This window comes from Hemitrygon akajei, chromosome 15, assembly GCF_048418815.1.
Source record: "Hemitrygon akajei chromosome 15, sHemAka1.3, whole genome shotgun sequence".
Lineage (NCBI taxonomy): Eukaryota > Metazoa > Chordata > Chondrichthyes > Myliobatiformes > Dasyatidae > Hemitrygon > Hemitrygon akajei.
Window position 1 is genome coordinate 7,190,414 of NC_133138.1, and position 18,525 is coordinate 7,208,938.

Genomic DNA, 18,525 nt, shown 5'->3' on the forward strand with positions numbered 1-18,525 from the left:
ATGCCGGTAATAAACCTAATTCTGATTCTGCACTGCATCTCCAAACGAAATAATTATTCCATTCAGGTAGACACCAACCTGATGGCATGAACATCAATGTCTCCAACTTCAGGTAATTTTTATCCTTTTCTTCTATTTGCCCTCTTCTTCAATTCCGCACACTGGCCTCTTACCTCTTCAGCTCACCTGCCTATCACCTCCCTCTGGTTTCCCTCATCCTTCCTTTTCTCCCATGGTCCAGTCTCCTCTCCTATCAGATTCCTTCTTCTCCAGCCCTTTACCTCTTCCACCTATCACTTCCCAGCTTCTTACTTCACCCATTATCCCTAACCCACCCACCTTCCTCCTCACCTTTCACCTGCCAGTTTGTCCTCCTTCCCCTCCCATCTTCTTATTCTGGCTTCTTCCCCCTTCCTTTCCAGTACCGATGAAGGATCTCGGCCCAAATCGTTGATGGGGTATTCCTCTCCATAGATGCTGCCTGACCTGTTGAGTTCCTTCAGCTTTTGGTGTGTGTTTCTCTTTTGTAAAGTGCCCCTCTCAACCCCAGCTCCTGTTGTACGATAGATGATAATTTTTCCGAAGAGTGGGCACGATTCTAACGTGGGGAAAGCGTCGTCAAAATCCCCACAAAGTGTGCAGTTGATAGAGCTACACGTCGTTATTGTCACAGGTTGAATTCCCAACCTGAACACATAATCCATACAGTCAAACAGCACAGAAACAGGTCTTCTGGCCCTCTGGGTCTGTGCTATCCCATTTTAATCTCACATTCCCATCAATTCCCCTCCCCCATATTCTACCCCTCGCCCACACATTGGAGGAAACATCTAATATACGACCCACCCTGCAGCCTGCTTTGTCCAAAAGCTCCCTTTTGGAAAGCACTAGAGCAGGATTAAAACAAAAACTTCACGCCATCTTAAAAGTTTCTTTCCCCAGGCAGTTAATCTGTTCAACCATTCTGGCTAGCTACCCACCCCCACAACCCCTTCTACTTATACCTCAGCTACTGTACTGTAAGCGATTTAAACCACTTTTTATAACGCTGCTTACATTGCAAATACATGCTGGTATTTATATATTATTGCATATTTTATTCTATATCCATACTATAACATCTAACATTATTTTGATATAATTCTCTGCAATTGTTGACTGCTGCTGTTTTCTGTCACCCCCTGCCCAGATTCCTAACACATGTAAATGTACATTCGGTGAATAAAGTCGATCCTTGATACCAAAGTACTTGGCGGACACCCAGGTGGTCAACGAGAGAGTGTGCAAACTCCATGCACACAGATAGTGCCAGAGGCCGGGATCGAACCGGGGTCTCTGGATCTGTGAGACAATGCCTCAGCCGGATGTGCTGCTATACCCCTCAATAGCTGGTCAGTAGGCTAACTTGCTGCTGTAAATTACCCTAATGTAGATGAGACGGGAGGTCTGTTGGGATTTAGACCACAAGACACAGGAAACACAATTATGCCATTCAGCCCCTCTGGTCTGCTTCACCATTTGACCATGACTGATGTATTTTCCCCTCTCCTGCCTTCTCCCCACAACCTACGACACCCTTCCCAATCAAGAACCTATCAACTTCTGCTTTAAATACACCCAGTGTCTTGGCCTCCACAACTGTTTGTGGTAATGAATTCCAAAGATTGGCCATCCTTTAGCTAAAGAAATTCCTCCTCATCTCTGTTCTAAGTGGACGTCCCTCTATTCTGAGGCTGTGACTCTCCCACTATAGGAATCCTCCTCTCCACATCCACTCTGTCTACACCTTTCAATACTCGATAGGTTTCAATGAGATTCTATCTCATTCTTCTAAACTCCAGTGAGTACAGGCCCAGAGCCATCAAATGCTCCTCATGTGTTAACCCTTCCATTCCCAGAATCATTTTTGTAATCCACCTCCAGACCCTCTCCAATGCCCGCACATCTTTTCTTGGACAAGGGCACCAAAACTGCTCACAACAGTCCGACCAATGCCTTATAAAGCCTCTGCATTACATCCTTGTTTTTATATTCCAGTCCTCTCAAAGTGAATACTAACATTGCATTTGCCTTCCTCACCACCCACTCAACCTGCAAGTTAACCTAGAGGGAATCCTACACGAGGACTCGAAAGCCCCTTTGTACCTCTCATTTCTTAATTTCCTCCTCATTTAGAAAATAGCCTATGTCTTTATTCCTTCTACCAAAGTGCGTGACCACACCCCAGCCCACCACACCGTATTCCATCTGCCACTTCGTACCCATTCTCCAACACCCCACCGTCTCTTGTGCCTCCCCCTACTTGCCCGGTTTGATCAGCTCACCTTCACCACAGCTGACATGTCTTCGAGTTACTTCGATCGGATGCTGAGGAGAATTAATCTGGAGAGACAAAAAGAGAGAGGCAATAATAATTTATGAATTGGACATTGTTCCATTTTGGATGCATCTGTCCACACTCGGTTGCCTGGACCATCAATAATTAATCTCATATTAGACCAGGATCTGTAAATAGAATCAGATGAAGCAGCAGACATTGTTTACTTACCCAAACATGCTGCAGGAAACCCCGTCTGAAACATTAATTTAATCAGCTCCTTAAAGTTAAGATTCAAGACTGTTTAAAGTCACTTCCAGTAAAGGAGAATGAAATAATTGTTACTCCGGATCCAGTACAGCACAAAAAAATAATAGTAAGATAAATAACACAATAATTTGAAAAACACACAACATAAATCCGTAAGAAAGCTTCTATGTACAGATTGAAAGTTTATCTATAAAGTGACACTAGGCACGGGAGTGTCTGTACATAAGGTGACTGACAGGAAATGATAAAGTAGTGGTGGTTGGGGGTGTGGAGGGGTGGGTTAGTGGGTGGAGGTGTTGATCAGCCTCACTGCTTGGGGAAAGTAACTGTTTTTGAGTCTGGTAGTCCTGGTGTGGATGCGACGTAGCCTCCCTGATGGGAGTGGGACAAACAGTCCATGAGCAGGGTGGGTGGGATCCTTTATGATGTCACTGGCCCTTTCCAGCACCATTCTGTATCTATGTCCTTGATGGTGGGTAGGCTGGTGCTGGTGGTGTGTTGGGCAGTTTTGAGTTGAATATACCGTACCATAGCAGAAGTTATGCCAGCACCTGCCTCTCCGACGCCTGCAGCCTACACACGTCTTCAGTTTGAGGCACTTGATGACAATGCATGCAGGTCGCTGCCAGTCAGACTGCAGCAGTGCAGGGGGTCACGTAGTCTTCTCTGCTGCATGACTGCCTCAGGGACACACACACCCTCCTCCGCAGCAGCGCCACCAGAGATTCTGCAGATGCTGCAAATCCTAAGTAACATGCACACACAACCAGCAGGATGAGCTTCCAGCCTTGAGCACGTGCTGCACCTCCACATCAATAGACAATAGACAGTAGGTGCAGGAGTAGGCCATTCGGCCCTTCTAGCCAGCACCACCATTCACTGTATTCATGGCTGATCATACACAATTAGTACCCCGTTCCTGCCCTCTCCTCATATCCCTTGACCCCGCTATCTATAAGAGCTCTATCTAACGCTCTCTTGAATGCATCCAGAGACTTGGCCTCCACTGCCTTCTGGGGCAGAGCATTCCACATATCCACCACTCTCTGGGTGAAAAAGTTTTTCCACATCTCTGTTCTAAATGGCCTACCCCTTATTCTTAAACTGTGGCCTCTAGTTCTGGACTCACCCATCAGCGGGAACATGCTTCCTGCCTCCAGTGTGTCCAATCCCTTAATAATCTTGTATGTTTCAATCAGATCCCCTCTTATCCTTCTAAATTCTAGTGTATACAAGCCCAGTTGCTCCAATCTTTCAACATATGACAGACTCGCCATTCCGGGAATTAACCTTGTGAACCTACGCTGCCTCCCTCAATAGCAAGAATGTCCTTCCTCAAATTTGGAGACCAAAACTGCACACAATACTCCAGGTGGGGTCTCACCAGGGCCCTGTACAGCTGCAGAAGGACCTCTTTACTCCTATACTCAATTCCTCTTGTTATAAAAGCCAGCATGCCATTAGCTTTCTTCACTGCCTATGTACCTGCATGCTTGCTTTCATTGACTGATGTACAAGAACACCTAGATCTCGTTGTACTTCCCCTTTTCCTAACTTGACTCCGTTTAGATAGTAATCTGCCTTCCTGTTCTTGCCACCAAAGTGGATAACCTCACATTTATCCACATTAAACTGCATCTGCCATACATTTGCCCACTCACCCAACCTGTCCAAGTCACCCTGCATTCTCATAACATCCTCCTGACATTTCACACTGCCACCCAGCTTTGTATCATCGGCAAATTTGCTAATGTTACTTTTAATCCCTTCATCTAAATCATTAATGTATATTGTAAACATCTGCGGTCCCAGCACCGAACCTTGCGGTACCCCACTGGTCATAGCCTGCCATTCCGAAAGGGACCCGTTAATCACTACTCTTTGTTTCCTGTCAGCCAGCCAATTTTCAATCCATGTCAGTACTCTGCCCCCAATACCATGTGCCCTAATTTTGCCCACTAATCTCCTATGTGGGACTTTATCAAAAGCTTTCAGGAAGTCCAGGTACACTACATCCACTGGCTCTCCCTTGTCCATTTTCATAGTTACATCCTCAAAAAACTCCAGAAGATTAGTCAAGCATGATTTTCCCTTCATAAATCCATGCTGACTCGGACTGATCCTTCTACTGCTATCCAAATGTGTCGTAATTTCCTCTTTTATAATTGACTCCAGCATCTTTCCCACCACTGACGTCAGGCTAACCGGTCTATAATTCCCTGTTTTCTCTCTCCCTCCTTTCTTGAAAAGTGGGACGACATTAGCCACCCTCCAATCAGCAGGAACTGTTCCTGAATCTATAGAACATTGGAAAATGATTACCAATGCGTCCACAATTTCTAGAGCCACCTCTTTAAGTACCCTGGGATGCAGACCATCAGGTCCCGGGGACTTATCTGCCTTCAGACTCAACAGTCTATTCAACACTGTTTCTTGCCTAATATAAATTTCCTTCAGTTCATCCTTTACCCTAGGTTCTCTGGCCACTATTACATCTGGGAGATTGTCTGTGTCCTCCCTAGTGAAGACAGATCCAAAGTACCTGTTCAACTCATCTGCCATTTCCTTGTTCCCCATAATAAATTCACCTGTTACTGTCTTCAATGGCCCAATTTTGGTCTTAACTATTTTTTTGCTATTCACATACCTAAAGAAGCTTTTACTATCCTCCTTTATATTCTTGGCTAGTTTACCTTCGCACCTCATTTTTTCTTGGTGCATTGCCTTTTTTGTTATCTTCTGTTGCTCTTTAAAAGCTTCCCAGTCCTCCGGTTTCCTGCTCATCTTTGCTATGTTATACTTCTCTTTTATTTTTATACTGTCCTTTACTTCCCTCATCAGCCACGGCCACCCCTTACTCCCCTTAGGATCTTTCTTCCTCTTTGGAATGAACCAATCCTGCACCTTCTGCATTATTCCCAGAAATACCTGCCATTGTTGTTCCACTGTCTTCCCTGCTAGGGTATTGTTCCATTGAACTTTGGCCAGCTCCTCCCTCATAGCTCCATAGTTCCCTTTGTTCAACTGTAATACTGACACGTCCGATTTTCCCTTCTCCTTCTCAAATTGTAGGTTAAAACATATCATATTATGGTCACTACCTCCTAATGGTTTCTTTACCTCGAGGTCCCTGTTCAAATCCGGTTCAGTGCACATCGGAGGACGTTGGGCACACACTTTACAAGATCTGCTCGATGCCGGGCTGTGGTTCGGAGGGGGTGGGGGGGGGGTCTCCTCTCCAATCCTGCCAGTGTCTCGTGCTGGAGACAGAGGCAGAGGCAGAGCCAGTGCATGCCGTTGGGTGGGGAGATGTTACTCAGCCCATCCGCCTGCTCCCTCAGGGCATCACAAGAGAATCCAACTTCACACAAAACTCTCCCTGGGTCAGTCGCTCCCCCTCGACTAGCATAACTAAACAATTCTCTGCTCACGATCTCTCTGCCATTTCAAGGTAGCTTCAGACATACTGGAATTGGTTTAATATTCTCACTTGTCCACCCAGATCAGATCGTTACACAGTGCACTGAGCTAGAACGATAACAAAGTGTAACACACACAATGCTGGAGGAGCACAGCAGCTCCAGCAGCCTCGGGAATTAACAATCAATGTTTTGGGCTGAGACCCTTCATCAGGACTGGGAAGGAAGGGGGCAGAAGCAAGAATAAAAGTGTGGGGGGAGGGGAAGGACAAGCTAGAAGGTGAAAGCTGGAGCCAGGTGGGTGGAGGAGAGGGGGGAGGATGTAAGAAGCTGTGAGGTGATAGGTGGAAAAGGCAAAGGGCTGGAGAAGAAGTAAACTGACAGGAGAGTGGAAACAGAATAAAGTGTAAAAGCTACCAAAATAGTGCAGAACAACACACACACACAACGCTGGAGGAACTCAGCAGGTCAGGCAGCATCAGTGGAGAGGAATAATCAATGTTTCCCAAGACCCTTCCTCAGGACTGTGATCATCAGAAAGTAACATCATCTAGAAATGCAGTGTAGGCAAACAATGGCGATGACTTCATTTTTACAAACAGAACTTCAAAAATTCAAAGTCTCTCTTCCTCCACCATCCCTCCCAGTTAGACACCTGCTGTCCTATTTAACTGGCCACTGAGTGTATGTTCATGGTCTTCTGCTGTGGTAGACCACCCACTTGAAGGTTCAACGCGAGATACTCTTCACCCGTGGTAAAGTGTGGTTATTGCAGTTACGGTCACCTTCCTGTCAGCCTGAGTCTGACCATTCTCCTCTGACCTCTCTCAGTAACAAGATATTTTCACCCACAGAACTGCTGCTCACTGGATGCTTTTTGGGGTTTTTTTTGCACCATTCTCTGTAAACTCTAGAGGCTGTTAATCCCGGGAGATCAGCAGTTTCTGAGAAACTCAAACCACCCTCTCTGGCACCAACAATCATTCCACAGTCAAAGTCACAGAGATCACATTTTTCCCCATTCTGATGTTTAGTCTGAACAACAACTGAACTTCTTGACCATGTCTGCATGCTTTTGTGCGTCGAGTTGCTGCCACATGATTGGCTGATTAGATATTTGGATTAACAAGTGTATGGGTGATCCTCATAAAGTGGCCACTAATTGCACATTGAGATAGGAAAAAGTAAACAGAATGCAGAATATAGAAAACAAAATGCTTGTGATAATAATTATGGAAACTAGCCTCCCCTCCATGGACTCTGTCTATACTTCTTGCTGCCTCAGTAAAGCAGCCGGCAGAATCAAAGACCCCACCCACCCCGGACATTCTTCCCTCCCCCCCCCCCCCCCCCCACCACCACTGGGCAGAAAATAGAAAAGCCTGAAAACTCAGGTCAGCTTCCACCCCACTGTTATCAGACTATTGAAAAGTTCTCTCACAGACTAGGGAACTGGCTCTTGACCTCACAATCTACCTCATTATGACCTTGCACCTTATTGTCTGCCTGCACTGCACTTTCTCTGTAACTGTGACACTTCATTCTGCATTCTGTTACTGTTTTCCCTTGTTCCACCTCATGCACAGTGTAATGATCTGATCTGTATGAACTGTGTGCAAGACAAGTTTTTCAGTGTTTCTCAGTACATGAGACAATAGCAAACCAATTCCAATAAACTAATTCCCATAGATGAATGAATTTAAAATTAAATCCCAAAAATGTATGTGTTCAGATGGGAGTTTGGATATCCTCTCTCTCTCACACACACACACACAACCCTCCCCCCACCCCACCCCGTGGGGAACTGTGTGAGGTAACTATTACAGAGGGATGAAGTACTCTCTCAAAAGCATCCATCCAACTAAATCGACACCACACCTTCCCTAGAAAACACAGCTCACACAAAAATGTGCCAGCAGTTTTAAAATTCACACCTTGCTCTACACAAGACAGTTATTTTGGTATATCTGCTCAGTGGGAGCATGCAGACTCAGTGAGAGAGATAATTATTTTAAAAGCTGCAGAATTCAGACCAGTCATAATTCACAGGGGTAAGGACACTGCACTGAAATTATAACCCTGCCACAGAACAAAATGGAGAAAAACAGAAGCAAGCAGAGTTTGAGGGGAAGAACATTGTATCTGATTTGGGCAGAACCACGAGAACATTTGGTGTTTAGCCAGGTCTCCTCTGCCTCTCTGTGATCCAGTCATTTTTACAGTGTGGTTCTGTAATATACACAGGGTCCTCATACCGTGAGCCTTTGAGACCGCTGTTCAGGGGAATAAATATTCCTGCCTATCTGCTTAGTTCAGGTTCAGTTTATTGTCACTCAACCGTACACATGTATACAGCCAACCAAAAAGAATGTTCCTACAGACCAAGGTGCACATCACTCACACACATAACACAAAGTAATATTACCATAAATAAATTTACGAATAACAAGGTGCACTTACAACACAAGTCAGAAAGTAAGCAGTATAACATTTCATGCATATGTGATCTGGGTGATGGCCGGGAGTTCAGTAGTCTTACAGCCTGGGTGAAGAATTTGCATCCCACCCTAGCAGTCCTTGTCCTAATGCTACGGTACCTCCTGACCGATAACAGTCCTTGTCCTAATGCTACGGTAACTCCTGACCGATAACAGTCCTTGTCCTAATGCTAGGGTAACTCCTGACCGATAACAGTCCTTGTCCTAATGCTACGGTAACTCCTGACCGATAACAGTCCTTGTCCTAATGCTACGGTAACTCCTGACCGATAACAGTCCTTGTCCTAATGCTACGGTACCTCCTGACCGATAACAGTCCTTGTCCTAATGCTACGGTACCTCCTGACCGATAACAGTCCTTGTCCTAATGCTACGGTAACTCCTGACCGATAACAGTCCTTGTCCTAATGCTACGGTAACTCCTGACCGATAACAGTTCTTGTCCTAATGCTACGGTAACTCCTGACCGATAACAGTCCTTGTCCTAATGCTATGGTAACTCCTGACCAATGGCAGTGGGGGGGGGGGGGTCAAAGAGATTGTGGGACAGGTGGAGGATAACTGACAATGCTAAGAACTCGGGCTGCACAGCTTGCTGGATAAATACCTCAAAATTTACAAGTGTGTTTCTCTTGGGGAGGAAAACTGGTAAGACTGCCAGTTATGTCAAGGCACAGGTTGCACGCAATCAAATGCTAATTTTTTGAAAGAAAAAATAACTGGAAAATAAATCAAACTTTTGAAAGAGTTTCACTGAGTGTTGAAAGAACTGAAAATGTCAGAATCAGGTTTAATATGACCGGAATATGTTGTGAAATTTGTTGCTTTGTGGCAGCAGTACAATGCAATACAGAATAAATCTATTAATCACAATAAGTATATATCTATAATTATAGTGCAAAAAGGGAGAAGAATTGAGCGGTAGGGCTCATTGTTCATTCAGAAATCTAAGGATGGAGGGGAAGAAGCTGTCTGCTAAATCATTGAGTGTCTCTCTTCAGGCTCCTGTACCTCCTCTCTGATGGTAGCAATGAGAAGAGGTCTGTGGTTAGGTCTATTAAATTGTGGGGTTTTTTTCAAAATTTCTTCTGCTCTGCACAAGGCTGCGCCTTGCGGGAGAGAGGGAACGACAGGGTGGGCTGGGTGTGGAGGATGATTTATCGGTCAGCTGTTAAAGCCTGTTGGAAAGGCCACTGCAGTGGTCACACCTCAACACTGCGGAACCAGAACTCAGCCCCTGGGACAGCAGGACACAAAATATATGGTGTAAAATCAAATTTTGCTAATTCCAAAGCTGTCCCCTTTTTAAACCTTTTTGATCTTTCCAAAGAGAAAGAGACACAACAAAGTCATAGGCGCTTATCTTAAAATGGTCAAACTGTATCAGTGTTAAAACAAAGTGACACAAAATGTACATATTTTGTTATAGATGTGGATACAATAAATATTCACATTGTCTTCTGAAAAAAAGTAACATTTTCCAAGGCAACATTTGAGATTTTCTTCAATCTCCATTCACAGTGAAGTTATTTAACACAAAAAGAGTTCCATTAAATTCTTCAAATAACAGATTTAGATTTTTAAAACTATTTAGCAGACATAACATTTACATATAATCATTTCAGCATATCTTTCAGTAGATGGCTACAATTGCTACTTATTTCCTTCAAAGGCAACCACCTGATCTGCAAACTTTAAAGCAATTTGACATTACAGAATATTTAAAAGTAATAATGTACAATTTTTTTAAATGCACCTCTTGCACCATTTTAAACAACTTCGGGTTGAAAGCTGAGCAAAGTGACATTTAGAAACAAGACTCGTGCACCTTTTAAGAACTATTAAACGATAATTATGCTGTGCCGCAAAACAACAAATTTCACGACATTTGCCGCTAATATACCTGATTAAGATTCTACAATTTAACAGTCCTACAGAAAAATATGAGAACAAATATCCAGGTAAGTTTAGAAAACGGACCGCACTTAATAAATTGTTTAAATGATGCTTAAGTAACAATCTCTCAAAACAACTGGACACATGTCTTTAGAGTAGACGATGTCTTTGCGATATCGTGGTCCCGGCCCCTGACACTCACCGTAATTCCGAGCTGCGCTCAGTGCGTCTCCGCCCGTCTCTCTGCTGTAGTCGCCGGCTGGCTCCCTCCTCCCCCGACGTCGGGCGGACCCTGACGTGGCGCAGAGTCCTGCGGCTGTCTCTGCCGCTTGGGGCGACCCCCCAGCCTCCACGCAGAGTCACTTGCACGGTGTGACCACTGGGGCGTCAACTTGGGAAGGTCAATGTGAAAAGTACATTCAGAATTGTAAAACAGTTTAATGCCGTTTCCAGTACACATGTCAAGGAGAACGGAATAATTGTTATTCCGAATCTGATGCATACCAAAAAATTATAAAGATAAAGAACGCAATCATAATAAACAAATAATAACTATAAGTACATAAAATGGCTTCTATATGTAGATTGATTGTATGCCCATAAACTGGATTACATCCGCTCTGACAGTCATCGGGGTAATCTGGTTCCAGGGAATCTGGATTACCACCTTTCTAACTGTATCCAGGTATTCTGGATTATCCCTCTCTGACTATGATCCAGACAAGGCTTGCAAGTGAGATATAAAATGCCCTTGGGAACATTGAACCATACAGCAGTAAACAGGCCATTCAGCCCATCACATTACACACAACAGCACACCATGGCTGTTTTGGCCCACCATGTTACACACAACAGCACACTATGTGTCCATTGACCCACGTTACATAGGACAGGACACTATGGGTTCATCAGCCCACAGATTTGAACACATACTTAGTGGCCACTTTATTAAGTACACCTCTACACCTGAGCATTAATGCAAATATTTATATTATTTATTTCTTTAGGGTACAGTGTGGAACAGCCCCTTTGGGTTTTTGAGTTACATCACCCAGCGACCCACCAATTTAACGCTAGCCTAATCACAGAACAATTTACAATGACCAATTAACCTACTAACCTACTAACTAACCTACTAACCTAATTAACCTACTAACTGGAATCTCTTTGGACTGTTGGAGGAAACACACATACACAGGAAGTAACTTACTTACAGAGGACACTGGAATTGAACTCTGATCTAGAATGCCCTGAGCTGTAATAGCATCAAGCTAACCGCTACACTACCGTGGCACCCCTCTTCTCACCCAATCATGCGGCAACAAATCAGTGCAGAAAAGCATGCAGATTCAGTTTTTATTCAGACCAAACATCAGAACGGGGAAGGAATGTGATCGAGCTGACTGACTGTGGTGTGATGACCCCATCACCCAGGACCTGCCCTCTTCTCATTGCGACCATCAGGGAGGAGGGACAGGGGCCTGAAGACCCACACTCAATGTTTCAGAAACAGCTTCTTCTCTTCTGCCATCAGATTTCTGAATGGACAATGAATCCATGAACACTGCTCACTACTTTGTTCCATTATTTCATTTGCTCTCTTAATTTATAGAATATGTATATACACATATATGTATTTACAGTATATACTATATTTATTACTGTATATAATTCTTATTGTAATTTATAATGTTTATTATTATATAGTGCAATGTACTTCTGCCACAAAACAAAAAAAAACTTCATGACATATGCCAGCGATATGAAACCTGACTCTGACCCATGGGGATCTGAAAGTTGTACAAGTTATGACACCTGAAAAGTTAAACAAGGAACCAGGTCAGGTCACAGATCTCTCAACGGGTGAGCATCTGGAGGACAGTGACCACCACTCCCTGGCCTTTATCATTATCATGGGAAAGGATATAACCAGAGAGGACAGGAAAATTTTTAATTGGGGAAGGGCAAATTATGAGGCTATAAGGCTAGAACTTGCGGGTGTGAATTGGGATGATGTTTTTGCAGGGAAATGTACTTTGGACATGTGGTCGATGTTTAGGGATCTCTTGCGGGATTTTTGGGATAAATTTGTCCCGGTGAGGAAGATAAAGAATGGTAGGGTGAAGGAACCATGGGTGACAAGGGAAGTGGAGAACCTAGTCAGATGGAAGAAGGCTTAGGTTTAGGAAGCAAGGATCGGACGAGTCTATTGAGGAATATAGGATAGCAAGAAAGGAGCTTAAGAAGGGGCTGAGAAGAGCAAGATGGGGGCATGAGACCTTGGCAAATAGGGTAAAAGGAAAACCCCAAGGCATTCTTCAATTATGTGAAGAACATAAGGATGACAGTAGTGAAGATAGGACCGATTAGAGATAAGGGTGGTGTTACAAACCCTGTAACTGGGTGTCTTACCAGCAAAGATAGAAGTGTCCATTGGAGTCTGGTGATACTATTTTCACCAGTATTTATTAGTAAAAATATACAAAAATAATATCAATGCAAATATACAGATAATATACGTCATCAATACTAAACCTAAAAGTGCAGGTATAATGATAATCAATAAGAAATAAGCTCTATCGTTGTCTAGGGGATAATGAATTGTCAGATGGAAATATAAAGTTCAGTTCAGTTCATGCAGGCTGCGGTAGTTGTTGGTCGCGGTGTTTCAATTGTTGGAGAGAGAGAGAGAGAGAGAGAGAGAACAGTAACAGCTACTGACTTGCCAACCTTCCTTTACGATTTTGATCCGTCGATGCGTTGTTGCTGTGGCCATTCACGTATGACCCCTCTGTCCTTTAGCTAGACCATTCTTCCGTGGTGGACTCGTCACCCAGGCAAGGGTGGACACACACACAAGCCCCCACCGGTCTCGCTAAAAAAAACACTGTGAGTTAAAATTTACCGACCCTCCATTCAGTTTCCAGTCTCCCATCCTGTCTCATGGGGGTTCTGATGCTCACTAGCATTTCTCCTGGTGTGTCTGAGGGATGTTACCCCAGACCCCACTTTTATCCCCACTCACGGGGTCTCAGGTGTCAATCAGGTTGAGATGATGTAACCCATCAAACCAGCCCAGTCTGGTTGTCCCCTGAGGGGTTTCAATGAATAGAACAGTACCAAGTAAACAATCCTTCTCCACAAGACAATAGCAGTAATCAATGGTTCCGTTCTGCTTTTGTTAGGAGGAGACATTCCACCTTAGCTGTGCCTCTCTCTCATTAACTTTCATGAGCTGTTATCAATAACAACTGCCCTGGCAGAGTCCTGTGTCTCTCTCACTTCCTTGATAACAGCATCGGAATAATAGCGATTTGCGATTCTCCAAAGGGGGGGGGGCATTGGCGATTTTGCACCCTTCTGCCCATCAGAGTTGTTCATCATTCGTAACAGTGGGAAGATGTGCCTGGAGGCTGTGGAAGTGAGCGAGGTCCTCAATGAATACTTCTCTTTGGTATTCACCAATGAGAGGGAACTTGATGACCGTGAGGACAATATGAGTGAGGTTGATGTTCTGGAGCATGTTATTATTAAGGGAGAGGAGGTGTTGGAGTTGTTAAAATACATTAGGACGGATAAGTCCCCGGGGCCTGACGGAATATTCCCCAGGCTGCTCCACGAGGTGAGGGAAGAGATTGCTGAGCCTCTGGCTAGGATCTTTATGTCCTCTTTGTCCACGGGAATGGTACTGGAGGATTGGAGGGAGGCGAATGTTGTCCCGTTGTTCAAAAAAGGTGGTAGGGATAGTCCGGGTGATTATAGACCAGTGAGCCTTATGTCTGTGGTGGGAAAGCTGTGGAAAAGATTCTTAGAGACAGAATCAAAGGGCATTTAGAGAATCATGGTCTGATCAGGGACAGTCAGCATGGCTTTGTGCGAAGGGCAGATCGTGTCTAACAAGCCTGATAGAGTTTTTTGAGGAGGTGACCAGGCATATAGATGAGGGTAGTGTAGTGGATGTGATCTACATGGATTTTAATAAGGCATTTGACAAGGTTCCACACAGTAGGCTTATTCAGAAAGTCAGAAGGCATGGGATCCAGGGAAGTTTGGCCAGGTAGATTCAGAATTGGCTTGCCTGCAGAAAGCAGAGGGTCGTGGTGGAGGGAGTACATTCAGATTGGAGGGTTGTGACTAATGGTGTCCGACAAGGATCTGTTCTGGGACCTCTACTTTTTGTGATTTTTATTAACGACCTGGATGTGGGGTAGAAGGGTGGGTTGGCAAGTTTGCAAACGACACAAAGTTTGGTGGTGTTGTAGATAGTGTAGAGGATTGTCGAAGATTGCAGAGAGACATTGATAGGATGCAGAAATGGATTGAGAAGTGGCAGATGGAGTTCAACCCGGAGAAGTATGAAGTGCTACACTTTGGAAGGACAAACTCCAAGGCAGAGTACAAAGTAAATGGCAGGATACTTGGGAGTGTGGAGGAGCAGAGGGATCTGGGAGTACGTGTCCACAGATCCCTGAAAGTTGCCTCACAGGTAGATAGGGTAGTTAAGAAAGCTTATGGAGTGTTAGCTTTCATAAGTGGAGGGATAGAGTTTAAGAGTCGCGGGGTAATGATGCAGCTCTATAAATACAGCTGAATGGCCTGTACTGTGCTGTGTTGATCTTTGTTCTTTGAAAGTGAAAACGCAAACAGGTGAGCTCCTTGTACAAGAGCTGGTCCCCACTCCCAAGTACCCGAGCAGCATTTCCCTTTTAAATTGTCAATGGTAAACTACCACCATTTAATTTATAATATCTGACTTCCAGCCCCACTCGCACCTACACTGGTTTATTTATGAGATGTTGGCAATTAAGATTCGGCCGTAACCATGGACACCACTCAGTTGGATGAGCAAATGTAATCCTATGGTCATCCCTGAAGTGTTGCCTGGGAGATTCATCCCCAGAGACACTTGTACACTATTAATTTCATTAACCTGCAATTGCACTCAGAGCACAGAACAGTAGAGCACACTACAGGCCCTTTGGCCCACAATGTTGTGCTGATCCTTTAACCTACTCTGATCAATCTAACCCTTCCCTCCCACATAAACTTCCATTTTTCTATCATCCATGTACTTATCGAAGAGTCTTTTAAATGTCCCTCATGTATCTGTCTCTAACACCACCCCTGGCAGCACGTCCACCACTCTGTGTAAAAACCCTACCCCTAACAATCCCTCATACTTTCCTCCAATCACCTTGTAATTACATCTCATCGGATTAGCCATTTCCAATCTGGGAAAAATTCTCTGGCTGTCCACGCTATCTATGCCTGTCATCATCTTATACACCTCTATCACGTTTTCCTCCAGCATCCTAACGATGTGTGGGGTCAGTGGGTTAATTGGCCATTGTTAATTACCCCAACTGTGGGGTGAGTGGTGGAATCTGAGAGATCTCAATGAAAACTATCAAATATCGAAAGGCTTAAATAGAGTGGAAATGGAGAGGATGTTTCCTACAGTGGGGAAGTGTAGGGCCAGAGGACACAGCCTCAGAATAGAGGGACGTCCCTTTAGAACAGAGATGAGGTTAGCCAGGGGGTGGAGAACCTGTGGAATTCATTGCCACAGACGGCTGTGGAGCCCAAGTCATTGGGTCTACTTAAAGCGAAGGCTGATAGGTTCTTGATTATTCAGGGTGGCAAAGGTTCTGGGGAGAAGGCAGGGGAATGGGATGGAGAGGGATAATAAATCACCCATGTTGGAATTGTAGAGTAGTCTCAATGGGCTCCTGTGTCTTATGGAAGTAGCTGTTCCTGAACCTAACAGTGTGGGACTTCAGGTTTCGGTACCTCCTGTCTGATGGGCGTTGTGTGGAGATGGCGTGGCCCGGATCGTTAATGGTGAATGTTGCGGAGCCTCCTGTAGATACTGCCAGTGCTGGAGAGGGCTGTGCCCATGGTGTATCGGGCAGAGTCCACTACCCGCTGCAGCTTCTGACATTCCTGCGCAATCGAACTGCCACACCAGACCGCGACGCAACCAGTCAGAACACTTTCAATAGCAGTTCATAGGAGTTTGTTCGATGGGTCAGCCATGACGATCTGTTCCTTTATCTCTCACTCTCTTTCCTCCTTCATCATATAGACCCCAGTAGCTCAAGAAGACAGCTCACCACCACCTGCTCCAGGAAGACCCAGTGGGTAGGTCCCCAGTCTCTACCGCTCCAGAGACCCAGGCTCGATAGGAAATATCTGAAAGTTTTAGAGAGGGTGCAGAGGAGATTTACCATAACATCAAGAAGGATCCCACCCACCCTGTTCATGGACTGTTTATCCCACTCCCAGCAGGGAGAAGGTACGTAGCATCCATACTAGGTCCACCAGACTCAAAAACAGCTACTTTTCCCAAGTAGTAAGACTGATCGACACCTCCACTCACTAACCCACCCCTCTGCACCCCCAACCACCAGTACTTTATTGTTCCTTGTCAGAGTCACCTTCTGTACAGACACTCCTGTGCCTAGTGTCACTTTATGGGCATACAATCAATCCATGTACATAATCTCTTATATATTTATATTATTATTGTGTTCTTTATCTTATGTTTTTTTGCACTGCAGTGGACCTGGAGTAACAATTATTTCATTCTCCTTTACACTCGTGTACAGGAAATGACTTTAAACAATCTTGAATCTGTATGGAAGAAATGCACAATTGTAGCAGTGTGCTACACGCAGCGCTGAAATAACGACACGGAGTCGGTGAGCTGCAGTTACAAAAGAGGTTTATTCAAACTTCGTAGCCTCGCTTTAAAGCCTTCCTGTTCCCGTCCTCCCCGGGCGGAAATGCGTATTCACAGTCCCGTCCCGCGCGCGGGCTTTTCCCCTTGCTGGTGAAGCAGGCTTGGTGCCCTCTTTGGGACCGGCCTCAATGCCGGCGCGCGCCACTTTGTGAGCCGGTTCGAGTGCGCTGGGAAGTGGGTCGCCACAAAACAAAGTCTTCACTGTACCTCGGTACACGTGACAACAATAAACCAATTTATCAATCACAAAATTCAGGATTGTTTATTCAGTGTAGATGGACTGCACTCTGCATTCTACAACCTCCAGACCCTTCCCCCGCTCTCTGTGGTCCATGACTAGGTCTGATTCTTCAGCATATTTATCCAGAGGCGGGCCTCGCTCAACAACCTCTTGTGCCAAGCTGCTCCTGTGTCTTAAATGGGCTCTTTGTCTGACCCTTTCCACAGAGCTGCAGAGCTCAAACACTGATGAGGCCCAGGAGCCTTCTTGTAACACCAACCCCCCCCCCCCCCCCCCCCCACCCACCAATCTGCCTCAGATTTTAATCCTGGCAATCAGATTCAGCTTTATCACTGACAAAGACTGTGAAATTTTCCAGTATGGACACTAAAGTACTGCATGCGTGACGCTATCACAGTTTGGAGTGTCGGAGTTCGAAGTTCAATCCCAGCTTCCTCCATGAAGGAGTATCTGTACGACCTCCTTGTGGAAAGTGTGGGTTTCCTTCTGTTGAAAGACGTACTGGGTCGGTTACTCGGTCATTGTGAATTGTCCAGTGATTAGGTTAGGGTTAATCGGTGTTTGCAGGGGTTGCTGGGCATTAGGTCTCAAAGAACTGGAAGGGCCCATTCCACACTGTCTTTCTAAATAAATAACTGTGTTCTTTAAATGATGCAGTTGGGGTGTGTGAAGAGTCCAGGGAAGGCAGGACCTCTGGTGAGGGGGCTTGTCCTGTCCATTCTAGGGCAGCTCACTCACCAGAGGCTCAGCTCTCACCCTGTGGCTCCAAGTAGCTGTTTGCAGGCTAGACCAGCTCAGAGGACAGGAAGGGCCTACCCCTGCCGTCTCTCTAAATAAAGTAAATTGTATTATAAATTACAATAAAATAGATATTAAAATAGTGCAAATAAGGCAGAAAATATTCATTCAGAATCGGGTTTATTATCACTGACGTACTCTGAGACACTGCTTCTTGAAGATGTCCTGGGTACTTTGTAGGTTAGGACCCAAGATGGAGCTGACTAGATTTACAACCTTCTGCAGCTTCTTTCGGTCCTGTGCAATAGCCCCCTCCATACCAGACAATGATGCAGCCTGTCAGAATGCTCTCCACGGTACTATAGAAATTTTTGAGAGTACTTGTTGACAGACTAAATCTCTTC

At 44.9% G+C, this 18,525-nt stretch overlaps 1 protein-coding gene across 2 annotated transcripts in view; it reads right to left on the minus strand.

The window, feature by feature from the left end:
• anxa6 (annexin A6) overlaps window positions 1-10,727 on the minus strand; it is a 114,374-nt gene extending 103,647 nt beyond the window's left edge. The window contains exons 1-2 of one of the 2 annotated variants that reach the window (XM_073067115.1): window positions 10,603-10,727; window positions 2,325-2,382 (exon numbers count right to left, since the gene is read on the minus strand). In XM_073067115.1, coding sequence (XP_072923216.1) covers window positions 2,325-2,342 — 18 coding nt within the window. In that variant the 5' untranslated portion in view covers window positions 2,343-2,382; window positions 10,603-10,727. The remainder of the gene's footprint in view (window positions 1-2,324; window positions 2,383-10,602) is intronic. The other variant, XM_073067116.1, reaches the window with a different exon arrangement.
• Between the last annotated feature and the right edge of the window lie 7,798 nt (window positions 10,728-18,525).